At 42.0% G+C, this 27,508-nt stretch overlaps 1 protein-coding gene across 1 annotated transcript in view; it reads left to right on the top strand.

Moving 5' to 3' along the window:
* The window catches only part of LOC134348795 (TGF-beta receptor type-1-like), an 84,696-nt gene that overhangs the window by 43,722 nt on the left and 13,466 nt on the right, over positions 1-27,508 (top strand). Inside the window, exons 3-6 of the mRNA XM_063052598.1 lie at positions 1,557-1,787; positions 4,373-4,540; positions 8,600-8,756; positions 10,526-10,650. Coding sequence (XP_062908668.1) covers positions 1,557-1,787; positions 4,373-4,540; positions 8,600-8,756; positions 10,526-10,650 — 681 coding nt within the window. The remainder of the gene's footprint in view (positions 1-1,556; positions 1,788-4,372; positions 4,541-8,599; positions 8,757-10,525; positions 10,651-27,508) is intronic.

The following is a 27,508-nucleotide window of genomic DNA, read 5'->3' as shown; positions in this document are numbered from 1 at the left end:
TTAGTAATGAGGGGTGTCTGTTTTATATGTTATGAACCATTCTGCAATATAATAGCATGAAACTCATCCAATATTGTTTATCATTTTTCATTGAAGAAATCTTTATTGTATAGCTTTTCAGAATGAGTTAATCTGTTCATTCAATTCTCCAATACACATATCACCCACTCTAAATGGATCCTCTAAAATTTATTTCAACAACAGCTTGAAAGGTTTCGATCGATTTTTACTTGGCATTAGCCAGGTGCTCATAGCCTCAAAATGGGGCAGATATATTTATGATAACATAGGATGATCTACATTTTGAAACAGTATTCGTGTTCAGTGTCAGAAGTTCTTACAGGTAAGAGGTCCCCTGATTCTACTCCCTTGATGCCCCCTTTGTCCCCCATTTGCATTAGCAGTCAACCATCAGCTTCCTATTCAGGAATCCCTGTTCTGTCGCTTCTCTCCCTACTCTTTAAAATCTCACAGAAAACCTTTCTTTTTGAATTTTTTTTTCATGCTATCTAACTCCCAAACTGCTTTTTCATTCTGATATTACCTCAATTGTTCTGCCCCAAGTGTGCGTAAACCAATAGGATTCCAATTATTCCAATTAAAGATGAAAAAGCTAAAATGATATGGTAAAGGCTACATAACTGAGATGGTGCAAGAACTAGCCTACTAATAGCACACATTTTCTTTACGTGGCCTGTAATATGGAACGTCGAGAATGTCCAGAAATTATTCATCATCTTCGTCATCATGTGCCGTGTTGTATGACGTGGGCGATCATGGTCTATGACCATGACTTTTCTTGGCAAATTTTTCTACATTGCCGTTGGCTTCTTCTGGGCAGTGTTCTTTACAAGATAGATGGCCCCAGCCAATATCAATACACTTTTCAGAGATTATCTGCTTGGTGGCAGTAGTTGCATAACCAGGACTTGTGATGTGCACCAGCTGCTCATATGACCATCCACCACCTGCTCCTATGGCTTCACATGACCCTGATCTGGGGGGTTAAGCAGGTGCTACACCTTGCCTAAGGGTGTTTTGCAGGCTAGGAGAGGGAAGGAGTGTCTTCCACTTCCTTTGGTAGAGATATATCTCCATCCCACCACCTATAAAACAAAATTTCTAAAGGTTAACAAAAAACACATTTTCAAGGTTCAAGTAAATTAATTAGTTAAGCATTAGAATGATGAACTGAATAATACTGAATTCAAACTGAACCTGATACATTTTTGCTTTTAACACTCAATTTTATGGCTTGAAAAGATTTGATTTTGCTTCTGTTTCTCATATTCACATTTCACTTCTCCCTATTTTCCAGATGCTGATGTGATCTGTTCAATATGCAGGAACTATTTCTGTAAACTCTACATTTGTAAATACTTACTTTCCATTATTTGCAATGGATCCTCTTGGTGAAATGAGAACATCTTGAAGTATTATAAACTTGAGAAATCTTCTCTGAAGAAATCAAATTCAGCATTTTTGAGTGGGGTGTTATGAAAGTCAAAGCTGAAAGAGTTAAATTGAGAATTAAATCTGTTGTACTTCCTTGTTAGGTTGTCCACTACTTTTTCAAAGGACAATATCTAGGGCAATAATCCTTCGTGAAATTGTTGGAAAAGGACGATTTGGTGAGGTTTGGCACGGCAAATGGAACGAGGAAGATGTAGCAGTTAAAATTTTCTTCACGAGTGATGAAAAGTCATGGTTCAGAGAGATTGAAATCTACCAAACCACCTTGCTCCGACATGAAAATATTCTTGGTTTCATTGCTGCTGACAATAAAGGTAATATATTTATTAAAAGAAAGGTATTTTAAAATGAAACTGATGTCCAGATGGTTAAACAGATTAGATAGTTATGTCATTATAATACTAACTGTATAAAATGTGCATCAGATTAATGATTCACATAGCTTAAAAATGTTGTTTCTCTTTTGACACGAAGTGATGTAGATATAGAAGGACTTCCACCATAGCCAAAATGCTATACCTGCCCTTACACTTCCTTCCTCACTTCAATTCAGGGCCCCAAACAGTCCCTCCAAAGGAGGCAACACTTCACCTCCAAATCTGCTGGGGTTGTCTATTGTGTCCGGTGCTCCTCGTGCACCTTCTTCTGCATTGGTGAAACCTGAAGTAAGTTGGGGGACACCTTCATCGAGTACCTCTGCTCCATCCGTCACAAGAGGGACTTCCTGGTTGCTAAGCATTTTAATGCCATTTCCCATTCCCGTTCCAACATGTTAGTCCATGGCCTCCTATTGTGCTGTTCTCGGGGAGGAGGAGCAACACCTTATATTCTATCTGGGTAGACTCCAACCTGATGGCATGAATATCAATTTCCCCTTCTGGTGAACATGACCAAATTTACCCCCCTCCTCTTTCTCTATTTCCCACTCTGACCTTTTACCTCTTCTCGCCTGCTTATTATGTCCCTTCTTTCTTCCCTTTCTCTTATGGTCCACTTTCCTCTCCAATCAGATTCCTCCTTCTCCAGTCCTTGGACTTTTTCACCCACCTGGCTTCACCTATCACATTCCAGCTGGCCTCCTTCCTCTCCCTGATCCACCTTTTTATTCTGGCATCTTCAACCTTACATCTCAGCCCTGAAGAACAGCCTTGACCTGAAACATTGACTGTGTATTTAATTCCACAGATGCTGCCTGACCTGCTGAGTTCCTCCAGCACTTTGTATGTGTTGCTTCCAAGGTGGTAATTCGTTTGACCTGCTGGTTTAAAATGCACGATGCTATAACTTGGTCATGCACACCCATTTAAAAGAAAGATGAAGAACAACAGAACAAGCAATGGGAATGTGTAATCTCAACCCTGGCTGTTCTGCTACAGATTTTTCTTCTTTAGTGTAACTGAAGCTGGGTGAGCCGAACAGGGCTGTGCTGGTCCCTTGAGGTGTATAGTACAGCGGCGCAGCAAGAGTTAAAACTTCTGAAGAACACAGATGTTAGGAAGCATCTAAGTTTTGTTGATATTTATGCTGTATTTTTGAGAGTTTCTTTTGACTGTAAGCACATTCTTGATGTAAGGGCTGCCTTATTTCCACATTCCTTGGAGTGCAGCTACCTATAGAATCCTTTGTCCTTTACTAGCCTGGATGATACTGATCTCCTCAAGCTGACTCACTTCTCAATGGTGATGGGAACCAATGTTCAGAACCAGCTGCATCTCTGTCAAACTTTGAATTCCGACAATGAAAATCAAGTGAAATCAAATTGAGAGCCAGAATAATTCTTCCCTTGGGTCAAATTTATTGTCATGGTCCATCCCTTTGTTTTCACAGAGATTGGTGATAGCAAACCATGTGGCAGCAAGTGGAATGATTGTCTAAATATTTTAATTGCATTTGCATGCGCATGAAGATTTAACTTCATTTTTAGAAACACACAATCGTCTTCCTTATTTCATTTTACTTTTGCTATTCACGTTTTTTTCCTTTTATTTCACATCATTATTTGGTGTTTGCACCTCAAAGTGATTGTCGGTTTGAAGAATGTTTTATACAATTCCCACAGCATGTGAAACTTGCCTGTTTCAGGTGAGATATCAACTCTTATAATGTAATTATAACAGGTGTAAGAACCTTTAACACTGCCAATAAAATATGTAACTAAAGTAACAACCATCGCAGTAAATTCAATGGGAAATCCTAGCTTATTTAATTGAAACTGATCTACCCACTGCCCGTTATGCCACTGGTGTTTAGGGCAGCAGTGACAGTCCTCCATCTCTGATGGTATTCAGGGCATCTTTCATCATGTCAATAGCTCAGTTTTTACTACTGTCATTTCATGCAAATTCCAGGTGGAGACTCAGACCACTCTTAGTCTGGCCTCTACCCTTTGACCTGTTTGGCATGAGTGACCCTACCAAGAGCCAAAGCAGAAAGCTCTGACTGCAACCAATGTAGCTCTCTGGGTCAATGAGGCACGCAAGCCTCCAAACCCTGCGGCAAGGTTGCGGTCCTCTAGGGGGTATTGAAATTGAACTTATAGACAATAGGTGCAGGAGTAGGCCATTCGGCCCTTCGAGCCAGCACCACCTATTGTGATATTGTGATATAAGGATATTGCACCTTTTATTGAAGAAGTTTTTTTTTCAGAAACATATGTTATCATCACATTTCTTGACCATTTTCAGAGTAAGATGCGTTCTCTTCAGTATCAGTATTCTTTTCATAGCATTTACAGAATTTTAAGCTTTGATTGCCACAGTGATACGAGTAAAACTTTTTAAAGTTGCACAAGTAGTATTAACTTGTCACAAACCAAATCAAAGTGTGAAATTTGCAAATTCCATTCATTGATAAATTTCTGTAAGGAAGTTTTTAAAAATTGTTCATGTTTTCTCATCAGATACTGGCCTATGTACTGAACTTTGGATTGTGTTAGACTACCATGAGCACGGTTCTCTGTTTGATTACTTAAACAAGTTCACCATGGCTGCAGACAGTGTGATGAAACTAGCCCTCTCTATAGCAAGTGGACTAGCACATCTTCATATGGAAATAACTGGTACACATGGTAATGCAATTTTGACTTCAAGCTGAACAATGATTTGAATGAGTGTTATTCTTATTTTATTGCTGCAAATTATGACTGGATTTTACCTAGTGGAATTTTATATATCATCAGCTGGGTGGATTGAATTCCATTAGCATGTGCTCATAATCTGAGGTGACAAGGTAGTGTTTGCATTCTAGAAATACATTGGACTGCCAATTATTACACAGAATGAAAGAATTGACTGAGTCTTTTGTGTACATTAATAAAGTAATAAACCAGAAAGAGATGCGAACAAAATGAAAATTCTCATCCCTTGTGAAAATTGGCAGCATTTGTTCTGAATCTGATTGGGCTGAATGGATTAACGTCAGCTTTCATCTGAATGGAAAGATTCTATGCAAGATCTATTTCAGTTATCCCTTTACTGGTGTTTTTGTTGAATGTTCTGGACCAAATAAAAAAATATATATCGGTTTGTTTTAGAGCTGCTGTGCAAATTGGAAAGTTAATTTGCATCTGAAATCATTCTATGAATTAATTAATTACTGCTCGATACGCTGATGATGTTTAGGGCAGCAATGAAGGTCCTCCATCTCTGTAGTACACAGCTATAGAAGGATTCTTCATTGTTATTTCGGTAACAATGGTTTTTAGACCAGTCAGGGTTGTTGACCCTGAGCTGAACCCCAGAACCTGGAGTACTGATGGACCACTCTTAGTCTGGCCTCTACCCTTTGACCTGTTTGGCATGGGTGACCTTGCCAAGAGCCAAAGCACAACACCCATCTCCAGCCAACATAGCTCTCATTGAGGCATGAAAACCTCGAAACCCTACAACATGGTTGTGGTCCTCTTGCAGGATTCGAAGGCTGCACAGACAGAATTTAACGAACGGTCACTGTTTATACACAGTTTGAAAAACATATCTTGTAGTTTGCAAAGGATTCAAATGTTTATTATCAAAGTATGTATGTAGCATACAACCCTGAAATTCACCTTCTCCACAGACAACCACAAAGCAATAAAAACCATGGAACTCATTCAAAGAACAATATCAACTTCCCCACCCCCCCACACACAAAAAAAACAAGTTGCACACGAACATCAACCCACCCCTCCACGTGCAAAAATAAAACAAATTGCCTGCAATGCAGTCATGCTCACTAGGAAATAGAAAATTTACATGCAGTATTGCATTTATTTTTCAAAACTTTCTAAGTTACAGTTACAAATCACTGCAAAGGATAAGAAAATCTTGCCCATCACCATATGTTATATATTTAGATATGAACTGCCTATAGGTTTGCGATTTTCCAGAAATGGTTGTGGTGTGGGATTTTCATAGCCCAAAACACACTAGCCAACTGTGCAAAAATGATAAATGTGAGAAATCCTGCAGATGCTAGAAATCCAAAGCAACACACAAAATGCTGGAGGGACTCAGCAGGTCAGGCAGCCTCTGTAGAAGTAAATAAACATTCGACGTTTCAGGCCCAGACTCTTCTTCAGGACTGGAAAAGAAGGGGGAAGAAGCCAGAAAAATAAATGTAGGGGAAGGAGAAGGAGTATAGATCTGATAGGAGAGGAGAGTGGACCCAGGAGGAGGTGGTAGGCAGGTGAGAAGAGGCCAGAGTGGGGAATAGATGAAGAGGCAAAGGGAAGGGAAATTTTTTTTACTGAAAGGAGAAATTGATATTCATGCCATTAGTTGGAGGCTGCCCAGACAGAAAATAAAATGTTGCTCCTCCACCCTGAGGGAGGCTTCATCTTGGCACAAAAGGAGACCATGGATCAATAAGTCAGAAAAAGAATGGGAATCAGAATTACGCTGTGTCTCACCAATGCACAGGAAGTCGCACCAGGAGCATGGTGCACAATAGACCCCAGCAGATTGGCAGGTGAAGTGTTGCCTCACCTGGAAGGACTGTTTTGGGTCCTGAATGGAGATGAGGGATGGCAGATGTAGCACTTTGACTTGCTTGCAGAGATGAATGCCAAGGGGGAGATTAGTGGGGAGGGATGATTGGACAGGAGATTCATGGAGGTAGTGATCCCTGTGGAAAGTGGAGAGGGTGGGAGGTAACGATATGTTTAGAGGCAGAATCCCTTTGGAGGTGACTGACGTTGCGGAGAATGATGTGTTTGATGTGAAGGCTAATGGGGTGGTAGGTAAGGACAAGGGGAACTCTATCACTGTAAAGGCAGTGAGAAGGTGGGCTGAGTGCAGATCTTCAGGAAACGGAGGAGATGTGGGTGAGAGCACCACCAATGGTGGAGGAAAGGAAACCCAGTCCTTTGCAGAAGGAAGACATTTCTGATATCCTGGAAAGGAAAACTGCATCCTGGGAATAGATGCGGTGGAGATGAAGGCAGTGAGAAAAGGGAATACCACTTTTAAAGGAGACTGGTGGGGGGCATGGGGGAAGAGGTTTAGTTAAGATAACCATGGGAATTGGTAGGTTTATAAAAGATGTCAGCTGACAGTTTAGCTCCAGAGATGGAGAGCCAGCGACTGAGAAAGGGGAGGGAGGTGTCAGTAATGGACCAAGTGAAAATGAGTTGGAATGTAAACCTCAATACATAGAACATAGAACATAGAATCGTACAGCACAGTACAGGCCCTTCGGCCCGCAATGTTGTGCCGACCCTCAAACCCTGCCTCCCATATAACCCCCCCCGCCACCTTAAATTCCTCCATATACCTGTCTAGTAGTCTCTTAAACTTCACTAGTGTATCTGCCTCCACCACTGACTCAGGCAGTGCTTCCACGCACCAACCACTCCCTAAGTAAAAAACCTTCCTCTAATATCCCCCTTGAACTTCCCACCCCTTACCTTAAAGCCATGTCCTCTTGTATTGAGCAGTGGTGCCCTGGGAAAGAGGCGCTGGCTATCCACTCTGTCTATTCCTCTTATTATCTTGTACACCTCTATCATGTCTCCTCTCATCCTCCTTCTTTCCAAAGAGTAAAGCCCTAGCTCCCTTAATCTCTGATCATAATCCATACTCTCTAAACCAGGCAGCATCCTGGTAAATCTCCTCTGTACCCTTTCCAATGTTTCCACATCCTTTCTATAGTGAGGTGACCAGAACTGGACACAGTACTCCAACTGTGGCCTAACCAGAGTTTTATAAAGCTGCATCATTACATCGCGACTCTTAAACTCTATCCCTCGACTTATGAAAGCTAACACCCCATAAGCTTTCTTAACTACCCTATCTACCTGTGAGGCAACTTTCAGGAATCTGTGGACATGTACCTCCAGATCCCTCTGCTCCTTCGCACTACCAAGTATCCTGCCATTTACCTTGTACTCTGCCCTGGAGTTTGTCCTTCCAAAGTGTACCACCTCACACTTCTCCGGGTTGAACTCCATCTGCCACTTCTCAGCACACTTCTGTATCCTATCAATGTCTCTCTGCAATCTTTGACAATCCTCTACACTATCTACAACACCACCAACCTTTGCGTCGCCTGCAAACTTGCCAACCCACCCCTCTACCCCCACATCCAGGTCGTTTATAAAAAATCACGAAAAGTAGAGGTCTCAGAACAGATCCTTTTAACACCACTAGTCACAATCCTCCAATCTGAATGTACTCCCTCCATCACGACCCTCTGCCTTCTGCAGGCAAGCCAATTCTGAATCCACCTGGCCAAACTTCCCTGGATCCCATGCCTTCTGACTTTCTGAATAAACCTACCATGTGGAACCTTGTCAAATGCCTTACTAAAATCCATATAGATCACATCCACTGCACTACCCTCATCTATATGCCTGGTCACATCCTCAAAGAATTCTATCAGGCTTGTTAGACACGATCCGCCCTTCACAAAGCCATGCTGACTGTCCCTGATCAGACCATGATTCTCCAAATGCCCATAGATCCTATCTCTAAGAATCTTATCCAACAGCTTTCCCACCACAGACATACGGCTCACTGGTCTATAATTACACGGACTATCCCTGCTACCTTTTTGAACAATAGTTCAAAAAACAATAGTTGAACATCATTGAACAATAGTTGAATAATAATTAGATGACATTTTAAATAGAACATGTTTTATATAACAGGTAAACCTGCCATAGCACATCGTGACCTCAAGTCAAAAAATATTCTTGTGAAAAGGAATGGAACATGTGTCATTTCTGATTTGGGTTTGGCTGTACGGAGCAATTCACCGAAAGATATCAATTATAATGCTCATAATCTCAGAATTGGAACAAAGAGGTATGGTTGATTTTTCTTTATTTACGTAGTTTTACTTAGATAGTTGTAAATCTTGAAATTGGTAATTCCTCATTATTGAATAAATTGAAGGCATTCTTGAGTCCTGATGTGGGTTTGTCCTGAGCCCTTGGTCTTCTTTGACCCACATAAGCTGCGATTTGAGCTTGCTTACAGGTTTGTGGATAGTGTTAATTCAGTATTTCTTCAGGATTCTGGTGATCCTTCCAGAAGCCATGGAAGAATAGCTTCTATTTGTTTAGCAGTATGAAAGAGGTCAGGGAGAGTGAATTATCTGAAGACATTATAACATCAAGGGAATCTTGTTCATTATTGCAGAAGTACCTTCTGGACCAATTGCATGTTGATGGACTGGAAGCTGAAACATCAGAAAACCTTCAGGGATGATTTAATTATCATGTGTATGCAATTAATAACTCTCTACATTATTGGGAAACCATTTAGGACCACAAACTATGCTTCTGCTCAGTTCTTCAGTGACAACATTGATAGAACTGTCCTCTATAATAGACGTGTTATCTGCAAGATGAATTTTTGCATCATTCCCTGCAACATCACAGTCACAACAGCCTTAAATTTTGCCAGGGATTGGGTGGGGGTTGGTGTGGGTGTAGACACACCCAGCCTTAAGATATCAGCAAGATAACTTGATTCCAAACAATTTGCTTATTGGTCGTTAACAGAATGTCTCTCTGGTGCGTCCTGCTCTCTCCCTTCTCCGTTCCCCTTTTCCCAACTATGATTCCCCTCTTCCTGCCTCCTTTCCTCCTCTCAGTCCTCAACAGAGACCAATATCAGAATCAGGTTTATCATCACTCACATATGTCATGAAATTTGGTTTTTCTTGTGTGGCAGCAGTGCAGTGCAATACATAAAATTACTGTGTTATTGTGCAAAAGTCTTAGACACCTAGCTTTAAATGTGCTTAATACTTTTGCACAGTACTGTAGAGTAAATTTATTATTTCTGGCACCAGTGAACAACTGATGTGTCTAGAATGAACAGATGATAAAGGAGACCCAAGTCTCTTTGCAAAGGCGTGTTGAATTGAGGTTATAGTGAGATTAGCCATTGGGTCGAATGGGTAAGTGCACTCTTTCAAATGGCCTTCAGAATTAGACATTTAACTTCCTGTTCACAGGCTGGCCATCTTCCACTAATTTCATTCTGCAATACATTTTAACCTGAAAATATAATCTATGAAAACCAATGCCCTTGGCAATACCGGATAGAATGGGGATAGGGGTCCAAACAAAGACCTTGGGGAAATGCACACTAATTTATTGCATCTGTCATGATCAAATTTTTCATACCTATTTTAGAAATGTTGTATAAATCTTGCATGCTCCCTTCAAATGAAAATTTAATTTATTTCTCCAACCAGAGACATTTTTCCTAATTTTCTTGGCAGTTTGTCCAAAGAATTTTTGTAAACTTGTGTGGATGATTTCTCCCAGGCCTCTGATAGAGCACTTTAAGTGTTCCTTCAACATTTATGGTGAAATTGCATTGTAATTGTACTTATTAAGTTGCTGTATGTAAGAAATCTTCCTCCCCGTGTCTTGTATCTTTCAGGAAATTGGTACACATTATTCTTACAGATTTTAAACTTTTAGTTTAAAAGCTTTGCTCTTTTCAAATTAATTTGATTTAAGTAGAAAGGTTTTCAGTGTATGTCAAGGTTTAAATAATCAAAAATTGGGTGCATTTATTTAAGTACATAATACCAGTTCATTTTTATTCTCCCTCAGGTACATGGCTCCAGAAGTTCTTGACGACAGTATCAATGCCAGCCATTTTGATTCATTCAAACATCTCGATGTATATGCCTTGGGTCTAATATTGTGGGAGATTGCAAACAGATGTTCTGCGGGAGGTAATCTATTTTGAGATTTGAAAATTGAAATATACAATCGGTGGCCACTTTATTAGGTACACCTGGTTACTAAGGGAAACATCTGATCTGCCAAATATGGCAGCAATTCAATGCATAAAAGCATGCAGGCATGGTCAAGAATTTCAGTTGTTATTCAGACCAAACATTAGACTGGGAATGAAATGAAATTTACGTGACTTTGACTGTGGAATGGTTGTTGGTGCCAGATGGGATAGTTTGTGTATCTCAGAAACAGCTGATCTCCTGAGGTTTCACTGAAAACAGTCTCTAGATTTTGCAGTTCTATGAGCAGAATGCCTTTTTAACGAGCGAGGTCAGAGGAGAATAAGCAGACTGGTTCAAACTGAGAAGAAGGTGACGGTAACTCAAATATCCATGTATTACAACAGTGGCGTGCAGAACGCAGAACGTCTCTGAACGCACACACATCAAACCTTGAAGTGGATGGCCCGCAAAAGCAGAAGATCACGAACATGCACTCAGTGGCTACTGAGTGTAAATATCACACTCCATAATGGGAAATATTAGCAGCTACTTCAACATTGGGTAATGTGACATCAGTAAAACAATTCCGTGTATGTTGTCAAAGCATCCACGGCAATGGAACTATGCAGTGCACACAAACTGAGTTCCTGTGACGATACATTAAACTTATTGTTATCAATTCTAGTATCTAGTTTGATCTGTGGCTGCTGCAATAAACCATGCCATTGACCTCAAAAACATTAAAAATAATACTTTGCTGCTTTGCATGCAGAATAATGCGCTAAGATGCAGCTTGCGCAATTTAAAACTGGCATTAAATAGAAGGGCAACTATCTGCACAGGAGGGCTGAAGGGGCAGGGAAGACTGGATCTTTTTTGTATATAAATTCTGATCCACGTCAAGGAGACTATAAAGGCATGAGAAGCAAAAGCAATATTATGGCACAGAGCCCTTCAAGCATATTCTGCCTATTCATCAATATCGTAAATGATCTCCTGATTCAGCACTATTTTCCAGCACAAGAACCTCTTGATGTGCTGAATAACAAAAATCTGCCAATCCCTGGAATCTGCAATGAATGAACCTCCACAGTCTTTTGGGATAGATGATTGCAAAAGTTCATGCCTTCTGAGTGAAGAGATTTCTTCTCATCTCAATCTGAAACAGCCTAATCCTTATTCTCAGACAGTGCTCCTCAGTCAATGCATACAATCTGTCAAGCGCCTTAAGAATGCTGTAAATTTCAATGAGATCTCTCATTCTTCTAATCTGTAAAGCATATAGTTCAATCTATTCAGTCTCATCTTGTTGAGAAAATGTGCCTTCCCTGGAACAAGTCCAGAGAGTTTCTGCTGCTCTTCATTCAGAGCAAGAAAACCTGCAATCAGGTAAAGATGCCAACAATTGTAGACAGTATCCAGGATTACGCTCACAGAGTCCTAGACAATTGTAATGTGACTTTTCTATTCCTGTAACTAAACCCTCTCATAAGGAAGACTGATGTGCGACCTTTTGCACTTTTAATTGCTAGCTGTAACTGCATGTTGGCCTGAGTGACATGTCTACAAGCAAGTTAGGTCATTTTGATAATCCGACCTCCTCAATCTGTCTTTTTAGCTATCTTTACTAAAGTGAATGATCACACTTCTTTAAAAAATATACTATTCCATCATGAGGTCCTGAAGTGTGAGTTTTGGGAACTAGGCAGAAGGCTGAAGAACAGGACCTCAAGGGTGGCGTTCTCAGGATTGCTGCCAGTGCTATGTGACAGTGATGGTAAGAATTGGAGGAGATGGCAGTTGAATGCGTGGCTGAGGAGTTGGTGCAGGGAGTAGGGTTTTAGATTTTTAGATCATCTTCTGGGGAAGGTGGGACCTGTACAGATTGGATGGGTTGCACCTGAACTCAAGGGGGAGCAATATCCTTGCAGGTAGGTTTGCTGGCATGGTTCGGGAGGGTTTAAACTAATTTGCAAGGGGGATGGGATCCAGAGCCATAGAACAGTGAAAGAAGTGCATGGAGTAAAGCCAGATCTAACATACAGAGAGGGTTTGAGGAAAGAGAAGCAGAATAAATGGTGTTAAAGACAGTAAGGTAGAAGGGCTGAAGTGTGTGTACCTCAATGCAAGAAGCATCAGGAACAAAAGTGATGAACTGAGAGCTTGGATACATACATGGAATTATAATATAGTGGCCATTACAGAGACTTGGCTGGCACCAGGGCAGGAATGGATTCTCAATATTCCTGGATTTCAGTGCTTTAAAAGGGATAGGGAGGGCGAAAAAAGGGAAGGAGGGGTGGCATTACTGGTCAGGGATACTATTACAGCTACAGAAAGGGTGGGTAATGTAGCAGGATCCTCTTTTGAGTCAGTATGGGTGGAAGTTAGGAACAGGAAGGGAGCAGTTACTCTATTGGGGGTATTCTGTAGGCCCCCTGGTAGCAGCAGAGATACAGAGGAGCAGATTGGGAGGCAGATTTTGGAAAGGTGCAAAAATAACAGGGTTGTTATCATGGGTGACTTTAACTTCCCTAATATTGATTGGCACCTGATTAGTTCCAAGGGTTTAGATGGAGCAGAGTTTGTTAAGTGTGTCCAGGACGGATTCCTGTCACAGTATGTGGACAGGCCGACCGGGGGAATGCCATACTAGATCTAGTACTAGGTAATGAACCGGATCAGGTCACAGATCTCTTAGTGGGTGAGCATCTGGGGGACAGTGACCACCACTCCCTGGCCTTTAGCATTATTATGGAAAAGGATAGAATCAGAGAGGATAGGAAAATTTTTAATTGGGGAAGGGCAAATTATGAGGCTATAAGGCTAGAACTAGCGGGTGTGAATTGGGATGATGTTTTTGCAGGGAAATGTACTATGGAGATGTGGTCGATGTTTAGAGATCTCTTGCAGGATGTTAGGGATAAATTTGTCCCAGTGAGGAGGATAAAGAATGATAGGGTGAAGGAACCATGGGTGACAAGTGAGGTGGAAAATCTAGTCAGGTGGAAGAAGGCAGCATACATGAGGTTTAGGAAGCAAGGATCAGATGGGTCTATTGAGGAATATAGGGAAGCAAGAAAGGAGCTTAAGAAGGGGCTGAGAAGTGCAAGAAGGGGGCATGAGAAGGCCTTGGCGAGTAGGGCAAAGGAAAACCCCAAGGCATTCTTTAATTATGTGAAAAAAAAAAGGATGACAGGAGTGAAGGTAGGACCGATTAGAGATAAAGGTGGGAAGATGTGCCTGGAGGCTGCGGAAGTGAGCGAGGTCCTCAATGAATACTTCTCTTCGGTATTCACCAATGAGAGGAAACTTGATGATGGTGAGGACAATATGAGTGAGGTTGATGTTCTGGAGCATGTTGATATTAAGGGAGAGGAGGTGTTGGAGTTGTTAAAATACATTAGGATGAATAAGTCCCCAGGGCCTGTTGGAATATTCCCCAGGCTGCTCCACGAGGCGAGGGAAGAGATTGCTGAGCCTCTGGCTAGGATCTTTATGTTCTCGTTGTCCACGGGAATGATACCAGAGGATTGGAGGGAGGCAAATGTCCCCTTGTTTAAAAAAGGTAGTAGGGATAGTCTGGGTAATTATAGACCAGTGAGCCTTACGTCTGTGGTGGGAAACTGTTGGAAAAGATTCTTAGAGATAGGATCTATGGGCATTTAGAGAATCATGGTCTGATCTGGGACAGTCAGCATGGCTTTGTGAAGGGCAGATCATATCTAACAAGCCTGATAGAGTTCTTTGAGAAGGTGACCAGGCATATAGATGAGGGTAGTGCAGTGGATGTGATCTATATGGATTTTAGTAAGACACTTGACAAGGTTCCGCAAGGTAGGCTTATTCAGAAAGTCAGAAGGCATGGGATCCAGGGAAGTTTGGCCAGGTGGATTCAGAATTGGCTTGCCTGCAGAAGGCAGAGGGTGGTGGTGGAGGGAGTACATTCAGATTGGAGGATTGTGACTAGTGGTGTCCCACAAGGATCGGTTCTGGGACCTCTACTTTTCCTGATTTTTATTAATGACCTCGATGTGGGGGTAGAAGGGTGGGTTGGCAAGTTTGCAGACGACACAAAGGTTGGTGGTGTTGTAGATAGTGTAGAGGATTGTCGAAGATTGCAGAGAGACATTGATAGGATGCAGAAGTGGGCTGAGAAGTGGCAGATGGAGTTCAACCCGGAGAAGTGTGAGGTACATTTTGGAAGGACAAACTCCAAGGCAGAGTACAAAGTAAATGGCAGGATACTTGGTAGTGTGGAGGAGCATTGGGATCTGGAGGTATATGTCCACAGATCCCTGAAAGTTGCCTCACAGGTAGATAGGGTAGTTAAGAAATCTTATGGGGTGTTAGCTTTCATAAGTCGAGGGATACAGTTTAAGAATCGCGATGTAATGATGCGGCTATATAAAACTCTGGTTAGGCCACAATTGGAGTACTGTGTCCAGTTCTGGTCACCTCACTATAGGAAGGATGTGGAAGCATTGGAAAGGGTACAGAGGAGATTTACCAGGATGCTGCCTGGTTTAGAGAGTATGGATTATGATCAGAGATTAAGGGAGCTAGGGCTTTACTCTTTGGAGAGAAGGAGGATGAGAGGAGACATGATAGAGGTGTACAAGATATTAAGAGGAATAGATAGAGTGGACAGCCAGCGCCTCTTCCCCAGGGCACCACTGCTCAATACAAGAGGACATGGCTTTAAGGTAAGGGGTGGGAAGTTCAAGGGGGATGATAGAGGAAGGTTTTTTACTCAGAGGGTGGTTGGTTCAGGGAATGTACTGCCTGAGTCAGTGGTGGAGGCAGATACACTAGTGAAGTTTAAGAGACTACTAGACAGGTATATGGAGGAATTTAAGGTGGGGGGGGGTATATGGGAGGCAGGGTTTGAGGATCGGCACAACATTGTGGGCCGAAGGGCCTGTACTGTGCTGTACTATTCTATGTTCTATGTTCTAGCTGCTATATTGTTGACATTCAGCTTGGCTTTTTCCCTTTGAAGCCTCCCACTGTACTCTCAATCTTCACTTTTGAGACACAACAGACTGCAGCAAAAATCTTGAGCAAAAGTAAGCTTCTGGAGGAACTCACCTGGTCTGGCAGCATCCGGGGAGGCAAAGGGATAGGCAGTGTTTTGGCTCATGATCCTCGATGAGGATTGAGAGAATAGAGGGAATATAGAGGTAAGAGTGAGCGGTGAGATAGGGGCTGGTAAGTGATAGTTTACACTGACAAGGAAAAGGTCCAAGTAAATCTGAGGGCAGGATGGAAGTAGTAGCAAAGATGATTAAATTGACAAGTGTCGCATGAATCCTGGAAGCAGCACCGATGTGGTTATCGATGTAGTGTAGAACGAGTTGCAGAAGGGTTGTCTGAGTAGGTTTGGGGTAAGGACTGTTCCATGTAGCTGATTAAAAGTTAGATGTGTTGGAGCACATATGAGTGAACATAACCACACATTTGATCTGTCGGAAGTGGGAGGAATAGAAAGAGAAGTGATTCACTCCCTTTGTATGTACTCCTCAGCTTTTTGGCTCCAGTCCTGCTGAAGGATCTTGGCCTGAAACGTCGACTGTACTCTTTTCCATAGATGCTGTCTGGCCTGCTGAGTTCCTCCAACAGTTTGTGTGTGTTGCTCGCACCCTTTGTGTTCCTTTTCCTACTTCTACTGGCCCACTTAGGTTCTCTCTCACTTTGTTCACCCTTCCCATTTCAATCTGTCCATCACCTCCACACCTATCCATCTGAGTATTTTTTTTCTCCCCTGGCTTATCCTTCCACTCCAGTCTGGTTCCATTTGCTCATCATCCATCCCTTACCTGAGTCTATTTGACACCTTCCAGCCTCCATCTCCAATTTCCCCCTCCCCTACTCCCACTTGAATCCATTTGCCTTCCCTTACTTCCCCTTAGCTGTTTCCACCTATCAGCTACTAGCCTCTGTCTCCAAACTACCCACTGGATTACTCCCAATGCCACATGAGAGTGAGGGGAGGGAAAAGAATGTTAGATCAGATGAATTCATGACTGAGAAGCTGATGCGGGGGATTATTGAGACCTCTTCTGGAGCAGTGGTGACCTGAACAAGAAGGACAGATTGCACCTTGACTGGAAGGGAATGCATATACTGGCAGAGAGGTTCACTGTTACTACCTGAGAAGGTTTAAACAAGATGAGCAGACAGGTGGAAACCAGAGCACCAGGTCGCACAATGGAGCGTTTGAAGCAAGGTTAGATATTGTGAGCAGCAAAACTGCAAGGAAAGATGGGCAGGAGCTACGGAGTATGAACAACATGACTGGTGGAATGAGCTGTGTTTATTTTAATGCAAGGACTATTAAGAGTAAAGGCAATGAACAGACCATGGATCAGTACATGGAAGAACGATGTTTTGGCAATTATAGAGGCCTGGTTGAGGGAGGGCAGGACTGGCTACTTAATGTTCCAATGTTTCAATGTTTTAGAAGAGACGGGAAAGGGTTGCATTACATCTCAGGGACAGTATAACAGTTGTACTCAGAGGGAAAGAAATTCGCCAAGTCTATATGGGTTGAACTCAAAAATAAGAAACGTGACCTCCACTCTGAAGGATGTATACTATGGACAGCAAATAACCGAGAGACATTGAGGAGCAGATATGCAGGCAGATTATGGAAAGGAGCAAAAACAGCAGAGTCATCATTGTAGATGACTTCAACTTCCACCATATAGACTGGGAACTGCTTGTAGCTAAAGGTTTAGATGAGTCAGAATTTGTTAGGCCGGTCAAAGAGAGTTTCTTGAAGCAGAACTAGAAGTAGAGGGATGCTCTCCTGGATCTTGTATTGGGTAATGAGCCTGGCCAGGAGACTAATCTTTCAATAGGAGAACACTGGGGAAATAATGATCACAACTCCAAAAGCTTTAAGATAGTTATGAATAAGAATAAGGGTGAACCTTGCAGGAAAGTATTAAATTGGGGGAGGGCATATTCTGAGGGCATCACACAGATCCTAGGGAGAGTTACTAGGGAAGGGTGTTTGGGCAAAAATCCACATTGGACAAATGGAAGTTGTTTAAAATAGAATTCAGGACCAATTTGTTGCAGTATAAGGGAAGGACAAACAATGCAAGGTTAAGGAACCTTTGTTGAGGAAGGTAGTTAATTTAGACAAGTGCAAGGGAGTGTTGGTAAGGATTAGAAAGCTAAAATCAAACAGGGAATTTAAGGACTATAAAGGAATGATAGAGTCAAACAGCATGGAAATAAGGCCTTTGACACATCTTATCTGTGCCTACTGAATTACACAGTGAATGAATCCCATCTTCAAGTGTTTGGCCCTTAGCCCTCTCAACCGCTCCTATGCATGCACTTATCTAGATGGCTTTTATATTTTGCTAATATGCTTGCCTCAACCTCCAAGAGATCTGTCACCTGACCAGGTTCATTGCCTAGTACTGAATCCAGTTTGTCCCCCTCCTGTAGTTGGACTGTCCACATATTGTGTCAGGAATCCCTCCTGGACTCACCTAACAAATTCCACCACATCTAACCCTTTTGCACTAAGGGGCAGTCAATCAATATTAGTGAAGTTGAGTCACCTCAGCCATAACAACAGCCCTGTTAATTTTGCACCTTTCCAACATCTGCACCCCAATCTGCTCCTCAGTGTTGTCATTCAGAATATTTATTGAATGCTCCCAGTGGGGTGATCACTCTCTTCCTGTGTCTTACTTCCCCCAAAATTGACTCGGTAGAAGATCCCTCCAGGATGTCTTCCCTTTCAGCAGCCATGATATTATTCCTGATTAGCAATGCCACTCCACCACCTCTTTTGTCTGACTTTCTGTCCCTTTTGAAACACCTGAATCCCAGAACATCCAGCAGCCATTTCTGGCAAGTCTCTGTAATGACTTCAGCATTGCAGCTCCAAGTACTGACCCATACTCTAAGCTTATTGCCCCTGTTCCTGATACTAGTTCTATTCAGATAGACACATTTTAACCCATCGAACTGACTGCAATTATGCCCCATCCACATTTACCCTTCCACACTACATCTACCTTTACTCCAACTGCTCCATCCTCTGACCTACCACTCTGGTTCCAGTCTCTCTGCCAGCCTAGTTTGAGTACTCCCTAAAAGCTGTAGCGAACTTGACAGCAAAGATATTGGTTCCCCTTGAGTTCCAGTGTACAGATCATACCCTTCCCAGAAGATCCCCATAATCCATAAATCTGAAACTGTGTCTGCTGCACCAGTTTTTAAGCAGCACAAGCAAAATGGTGGAGGAACTCGGCAGGTCAGGCAGCATCTGTGAAAATAAATAAGCAGTCAATATTTTGGGCTGAGACCCTTTTTCAGAACTGGAAAGGAAGGGGAAAGATGCCAGAATTAAAAGGTGGCGGGGGGGCGGGGGAGGGAAGGATAGCTAGAAGATGATAGGTGAAGTATGGTGGGTTGGAAAGATAAGGAGCTGGAGAAGAAAGAATTTGATAGGAGAGGAGAGTGGACTATAGGGGAAAGAGAAGGAGGAGAAGAACATAGGCAGGTGAGAAGAGGGAACAGGCCACAGTGGGGAACAGAAAAAGAGGGAAATGTTTGAACCAGAACTAGAAATTAATATTCATGCCATCAGGTTGGAAGCTACCAAGATGGGATATAAGGTGTTGTTCCTGCACTCTGAGGGTGGCCTCATCTTGGGGCTCGAATGGTGGTGAGAGAGGAGCTGTTAGTGGTAGGTGTAGCACTTGTCACACTTGCAAGGATAAATGTGAGGAAGGAAATCAGTGCGGATGCATAAGTGACTAAGGGAGTCACAAAGAGAGTAATCCCTATGGAAAGCTGAAGAGTTGGGTTAGGAAAAGATGTGCTTAGTGTTAGGATCCTGCTCATCAAGACAGAACATAAAAGTTACTAACTCTCTGGATTAAGTAAACTCTTCAAGTTCAGGGTGAATACTCTACCCTCTCTTAGAACTTGTAACTGATTTTAAAAAACACAGAAATGGCAAATTTAAAGGTAAAATATCTCTGATACCTTACATTGCCAGAGAGTATACTTTAGTTCTGGAGTTACGGACACTGGGGGAGCTGACAATCATCAGCAGATGGAACAGGTTCAGCTGGTGTCCCATAAGCAGGGGAAATTATTTCCATGTCTCTGCCTCTACCCAGAAGAGTGTCTAGTAGTGTTGGGACTCATGAAGTTAAGATGTAGTCCACACCAGAATGAACATATTTACTTTCCACTTGTGCTGGTCAAAGGTCCCTGACAACTTATAGAGATGCACTGGTGATTTAGAATTCTGAAATCCTGGATCATCAATCTTTCCCCGACAGCTCTCCGTTGCTGCAGATGATTTTTGGAAATAAAAAAGGCAAATCGGGCTTCAGCAAGGGCTGCTGAATGGGAGGTGGATATTTCAGAACTTGTCAGACATCCTTTTATCACCAGGCAAGGTGTATTCTGCTGTGCAAATAAAAAAAAGCTGAAGCAAACTTTGAGAGACAGGAAGGTATAGAGAATCCTGCTTTATCTATACTTTCTTAAGGGCTGATCTAATCTACCCTGCTGCGCTATTAGATACAGGGTTAAATGGAAACAATAAAATATGGTCTATACAAATTCCCATCCCCATAATTTGATCTGGATAAAGTGAGTGGAGTTGAAGATGAAGTTTTTCAACATGAAGATGAGTTTGGCCAGGTCAATGAGTACATTGCTGGAGGAGAACAGTCGAGCCTCTGTTCAAGAAAGAAGTTAAGATTCCTCAAACCATGGAGGAATTGTAGGCCCATAGTAAAGATGATCTAGTTGAGACCAAGGGATTGGAAACTCACAAAGTGATAGAGAACATCAGAGGTGTTAGAAATGCTGCTGGGAATGGACTGGACCAGGAGAGAAGGGATGAGGTCAAGGAGGAAGAAATCAATTTGGTTCGGTAAGATCAAGTTGCACAACAGGTCTGTCAGACAGAGTTGTTGATGGATCTTGGACAGGAGGTAGAAATGGGTTAAATGGGGCTGGAAAGGCTGGAAGATGTGGAGGGAAGACCTAGAAGATAACGTCTGAAGTTTGCTGATCAAATTATAGTCTAGAGGGAAGTAAAAGCATGTGTGTGAAACCACTATCGCATGCTGATCAATTCATCAGACCACAGCAACACCCCACACTGGCTGTGATGATGTCAGGCTTGTTTTGTAGTGAATGGAGTGCTGAAAGTTTGGGGGAGAGATGGTAGTGGGCTGAAATGTGTGATGGAAGTGATAAAAACCAATCCAAACAAGAGAAAATCTGCAGGTGCTGGAAATCCAAGTAACACACACAAAATGCTGGAGGATTTCAGCAGCCCAGGGAGCACTGACGGAAAGGAGTACAGCTGATGTTTTGGGCCAAGACTCTTCAGCGGGACTGGAGAAAAAATGGTGAGGAGTCAGTGAGAGGGTGTATGGAGAGTTAGAGGGGTGAGGTGGGAGGGGAGGGAGCAACACAAGGTGATAGGTGAAACTGAGAGGGGGGAGTGGTGAAGTAAAGAGCTAGGAAGTTAATTGGTGAAAGAGATACAGGGCTGGAGAAGGAGGAATCTAATAGGAGAGGACAGAAGGCCATGGAAGAAAGAAAAAGGGGGAGGAGCACCAGAGGGAAACGATGGGCTGGCACATAATGATGACGGTGAGGTAGGCTAGACAGAAAGCAACCCCTCCTCACAGGGCAAGTCTATAAAACCTAAAGGACAGGTGTAAATTAAGGGGTAAGAGATTTTGAGAGGTCTGAGGAAGGAATTTACAATCTTCTAATCTGGTTGGAATTTGTAATGTACTGCTGATGCAGAGGTATTTCACCACATTTATAAAGTATCTAGCACTTGAAATATCAAGATCTACTGACTAAAGTGCTAGTAAATGGGGTTTGTATAGTTACTTAAATGATGATCAGCACAGATATGTGGAGCCATTGAGCCTGTCTCTATGCAGCATGATACATAGAGTGAACAACTTTATAAAAGTGCACAGAAGTGGAGGCTGTGGAAACAAAGTTTAACATTGCATTGGGCTTGGAATTGATTAAGATGAGGACATTAGCAAGACAAAGTTGTATTTGGGATCCAAGAGAGGAAGATCAGTACCAACGGTGAAAACACAGCAGAAAGTCACACCAGTTTTGGAAGGGGGGTGGGTGGGGAGAGATGGGATCAAAGGTAACAAATTGAGTTGTTAAATTCAGTGCAGTTGATGTATTCTGTGTGAAGTTTAGCAAGGTCTTTGATAGGGCTTAGGTGCCATGGGATCCAGGACAAGTTGGAAACTTGGATCTGAAATTGGCATGGTAATAGGAGGCAGTGGGTGATGTTGGAAGGTTATTTTTGTGATTGGAAGTCTGTGACCAGTGGTGCATCATAAGTATCTGTGGGGTCCTTACTGTTTGTCATATAGATCGACGAATCATTTCTGAAAGTAGTAGCTATGATTAGGAAGTTTGCAGTTGAATGATAGTTGTTAATGTTCCTGATAACAAGGAGGATAGTCTTGGGTTACAGAATGAAAGTAGTCATAGTCATACTTTATTGATCCCAGGGGAAATTGGTTTTTGTTACAGTTGCACCATAAATAATAAATAGTAATAGAACCATAAATAGTTAAATAGTAATATGTAAATTATGCCAGTAAATTACGAAGTAAGTCCAGGACCAGCCTATTGGCTCAGGGTGTCTGACCCTCCAAGGGAGGAGTTGTAAAGTTTGATGGCCACAGGCAGGAATGACTTCCTATGAGGCTCTGTGTTGCATCTCGGTGGAATGAGTCTCTGGCTGAATGTACTCCTGTGCCCACCCAGTACATTACGTAGTGGATGGGAGACATGGGAAAATGATCACTTGTTAAAATGTGCTGAGCAATGGCAGGTGGAATTTAATCCTGTTAATGTGAGTTGATACAGCTGAGATGTATATACACAATAAATGGTGGGACCTTGGGGAGATTACTGAGGGACTTGGGAAATAAGGAATGTCTACAAGATGGCTTCTTACAGCGGCTTATGGTAGAGCCCACTAGAGAACTGGCAATTCTTGATGAGGCAGACTTGATCAGATCTTAAGGTGAAGGAACTCTTAGGAGACAGTGACCATAATATGGCAATACACTGCAGTTTGAGAGGGAATAGCTGGAATTTGATGTGGTGGTATTACAGTTGAGTAACTCTATGTATAGAGACTTGAAGGAAGATCTGTCCAGAGTTGATTGCAAAGGAGCTGCAGCAAGAAAGATGGTGAAGAAGCCATGGCAGAACTTCTGGAGTAACTCTGAAGACACAGCAGAACCTCATCTCAGGATAGAAGCAGTGCAGCAAGGTAAACATGGCTGATAAGGCAAAATGTAACAGGGGAAAATATAATAAAGCAAAGATTAGTGGGAAGCCAGAGAACTGTGTTGGTAAGTCAATAGAAGACATCTAAAAAATATTGTAAAGGAGAAGATGAAATGCAAGGGCATACTAGCCTGATAGAAAAGAACATCGCAAAAGGTTTTTTTAGATACATAAAAGGTAAGAGAAAGGCAAAAATGGATATTAAACTGCTTGAAAATGAACGTGTAATTGGAAGAAGAGTCAAATAAATTCTCTGCATCAGACTTTACAGTGAAAGACACAAGTAACATGCCAGAAATTCAAGACAGTCAAGAGGCAGCGATGAGTGTAGTAGCCTTTACTAAGGAGAAGGTCTGGGGAAACTGGAAGTGCTGAAGGTGGATAAATCATGTGGATCAGATGGACTACACCCCAGAGTTCTGAAAGAGGTGGATGAAGAGATTGTGGGGGCATTAGTAGTGATTGCTCAAGAATCACTATGGCTGGGGTGACAGGGGTCCATGATGGTTCCAGAGGAGTGGAAAATTACAAATCTGACACTGCTGTTTAAGAAGGGAGTGAGACAAAAGGCAAATTTACAGGCTAGTTTCCCTGACCTTGGTGATTGGTAAGATTCTTAGAGGCCATTACTAAGGTTGAAATTTTGGAGTACTTGCAAGCACATGGTAAAATAGGGCAAAATCAGCATGTTTCATTAAAGGGACATCGTGCCTGACACATCAGTCAAAATTCTTTCAGGAAGTAATAAGTTGGTTAGACAAATGAATGCTGATGGATGTTAATTATTCTTGTCATAGTGGATAAAAGACCTGATGGTGTTGTGACCATATTTGCAGATGACACCAAATAGGTGGAGGAACAGGTTGTGTCATGGAGGCAGGAATCTGCAGAAAGACTTGGACGTGTTGGGAGAATGGGTAGAGAAGTAGCAGATGGAACTCAGCTTAGGGAAATGTGGGTTTATGCACTTAGTTAGAAAGAATAAAGGTGTAGATTATTTTCTAAATGGAGAAAAAATTCAGAAGACATTTTACTGAAAATATCGCAAAGGGACTTGAGAGTATGAGTTAAGGATTCCCTCAGGATTAACTTGCAGGTTGAGTCGTAGTAGAGAAGGCAAAGGGAATGTTAACATTCATTTTAAGAGGACTAGAATATAAGAGCAAGGAGGTACTGATTAGATTTTATAAGGTGCTGGTCAGACTGAATTTGGAACATTGTGAGCAATTTTGATACCCATACCTAAGGATGGACGTGCAAGCACCAGAGAAGGTCCAAAGGAAGTTCGCCAGAATAATCCCAGGAATAGAAGATTTAACGTGAGGAGTTTGATGTTTCTGGGCATGTACTTGATGAAGATTAGAAGGATGAGGGGAGGGATCTCATTGGGAATACCAGATACTGAAAGGCCAGGATAGAGTGGACATGGGAGAGTATGTTTCCATTGATATGAGAGTCTAAAATCTAGGGCAGGGGTGGCCAACCTTTTACATTCCATGCGTCAATTTTTTCACGCACGAGTTCAGATGCGATTTTTTTCACGCACGAGTTCTATATTAACATATTTTTACAATAACTAAGAGGGGGTACAAGAGTTGTATGGTGCATCTGAACTCGTGTGTAAAAAAATTGATGCATGGAATGTAAAAGGTTGGCCACCCCTGACCTAGGGCATGGACTCAGAATAAAGGAATATCTTTTTAAAATGAAATGAGATGAGGCGAAACCTCTTCAGCAAAAGGACGGGGTGGTGAATTTGGAATTCATTGTCACAGAGGGCTGTAGAGGCTAAGTCCCTGGGTGTAGTTAAGGCAAAGATTGATAAGTTCTTGGTTGCTAGTTAAGGGTTACAGGGAGAGGCTGCATAATGGGGTTGAAAAATAATCAGTCATGATTATTGGAGTGGATTTGACAGGCTGAATGGCCTAATTGGCTTTTATACCTTGTGGACTTATTGAACTGTGTGATCATGGTGTACAAATACATGGATCACTGAAGGAGGCAGCTCAGGTTGATAACAAGGCATATGGGATACCTAACTGAAATTGATTCTGCAGATGCTGGAATACTTGTCTCCATTAATTGGGGCACAGACTATAAAAGGATTAACATTATGGTACAAAGTGATAAAACATTGGTTAGGTTGCAGATAGAGAGTATTTAGTGCATTTCTGGTTACCATATTAGAGCACAGAATATAGAATAGTACAGTACAGTACAGGCCTTTCGACCCATGATGTGGTGGTGACCCTCTTTTCCTCCCACATGATCTTCATTTTTTTCCTTTCATCCATGTACCTATCAAAGAGATTCTTAAATGTCCCTTAAGTATCTGCCTCTACCACCATCCCTGCAATCACAATCCATGCACGTACCACTCGCTGTGTCTAAAAAAAAAATAACCTGCCTTTGATATTACTCCTACGCTTTAATGTTCCACCTGGCACATTAAAGTTATTATTAACTTTATTATTATTATTATTAACCTTGTATCAGCTATTTCGGTCTTTGTATGTCTCTTATCATCTTTACACCTCTATCACGTTTCAAGATAATTATGGAGAAAAATAGGTCTACTACTCAGGATGAGATTCTAAATTGGTGAAATGCCAGTTTTGATGGTATCTGAAAGAATATGGAAAGTGTAGATTGGGACAGATTGTTTTCTGGCAAGGATGTGCTTGATAGGTGGATGGCCTTCAAAAGTGAGACTTCGAGAGTACAAAGTTTGTCTGTTCCCGTCAGAACAAAAAACATGGATAGCAGGTTTAGAGAATGTTGGGTTTTGAGAGATATTGAGGTTCTGGTTAAGAAGAAGGGGGTGCATCGCAGGTATAGACAGGAAGGAACAAATGAGGTACTGGAGTACAAGCAATGAAAGACAATACTTTAGAAGGAAATCAGGATGCTTAAATGAGGCAATCTCGCAGACAAGATGAAGGAGAATCCCAAGAGTTTCTGCAGATATATTAAGAGCAAAAGGATAGCAAGAGACAAAATTGGTTCTCTTAAAGATCAGTGTGGTCATCTATGCATGGAACCAAAACAGATGGGGAGATCTTAAGTGGATTTTTTTACGTCTGTATTTACTCAGGAGATGAACACAGAGCCTATAGAAGTGAGGCAAGACAGTGGTGAGATCATGGACCATATACGGATTACAGAGGAGATATTTGATGTTTTGAGGCAAATTAGGGTGGATAGATCAATCAAGGTATTGACAAGGTATTCCCTCAGACCCTGTGGGAGGCTAATGCAGAAAGTGCAGGGGTCTTTGTACAGATATTTATAATGTCTTTAGCCATGGATGGTGTACTGGAGGATTGGAGGATAGCTAATGTTATGTTGTTTAGGAAAGGCTCTAAAAATAAGCTTGGGAACTGATTGTCCTGTAAGCCTAACATCAGTAGTGGTTAAGTTATTGTAAAGTATTCTAAGGGACTGGATGTACAAGTATTTGGAGAGATAGGGACTAATTAGAGATAGTCAACCGAGCTTTGTATGTGGTAGGTCATGTCTAACCAATCTTATAGAATCTTTTGGGGAAGTTACTTGGAAAGTTGGAGGCAGGCCAGTGGATGTTGTCTGCTTTAGCAAGGCCATTGACAGCGTGTGCATGGGAGGTTGGTAAAGAAGGTTCATTCGCGTGGCATTCAGGATGAGATAGTAAATTGGATTAGACATTAGCTTTTTGGGAGAAGTCAAAGAGTGGTAGTATGTTGGTTGTCTCTCTGACTGAAGTCCTGTGATTAGTGGTGCACTGCAGAGATTGGTGCTGGGTCGGTTGTTATTTGTCATCTATATTAATGATCTGGATGATAATGTGGTTAACTGGATCAGTAAATTTGCAGATAGTACCAAAATTGGGGGCATAATAAGAGAGTGAAGAAGGCTATTGAGACTTGTAGCGGGATCTGGACCAGCTGCAAAAAGGGCTGAGAAATAGCAGATGGAATTTAATGCAGACAAGTGTAAGGTGTTGCATCTTGGGAGGACAAACTAGATTGGAACTTCCACAGAGAGTGGTAGGGCACTGAGGAGTGTGGTAGAACAGAGGGATCTAGGAATACAGTTTCATAATTCCTTGAAAGTGGTGTCACAAGTAGATAGGGTTGTAGAGAGAGCTTTTGGCACATTGGCCTTCAAGAATGAATTGGGATGTCATGTTAAAGTTGTATAATGCATTGGTGATTCCTAATTTGAGGAACTGAGTGCAGTTCTGGTCACCTAACTACAGGAACTGTATCAATAAGATTGAAACAGTGCAGAGAAAATTTACAAGAATGTTGTTGGAACTTGTGGACCTGAGTTATAAGGAAAAGAAGAATGGGTTCAGACTTTATTTCCTAGAGCATTGGAAAAAGAGGGGCGATTTTGACAGAGATATACAAAATTATGAGGAGTATAGATAGAGTAATTGCAACAGACTTTCTCCACTGTGGGTAGATGGCACTAGAACTAGAGGGCATGGGTTACAGGTGAAAGGTGAAATGTTTAAGGGGGATAT

Source organism: Mobula hypostoma, chromosome 6 (assembly GCF_963921235.1).
Source record: "Mobula hypostoma chromosome 6, sMobHyp1.1, whole genome shotgun sequence".
Classification (NCBI taxonomy): domain Eukaryota; kingdom Metazoa; phylum Chordata; class Chondrichthyes; order Myliobatiformes; family Myliobatidae; genus Mobula; species Mobula hypostoma.
The sequence above is the reverse complement of the archived record's forward strand: the minus strand, read 5'-3'. Positions and strand labels throughout refer to the sequence as shown.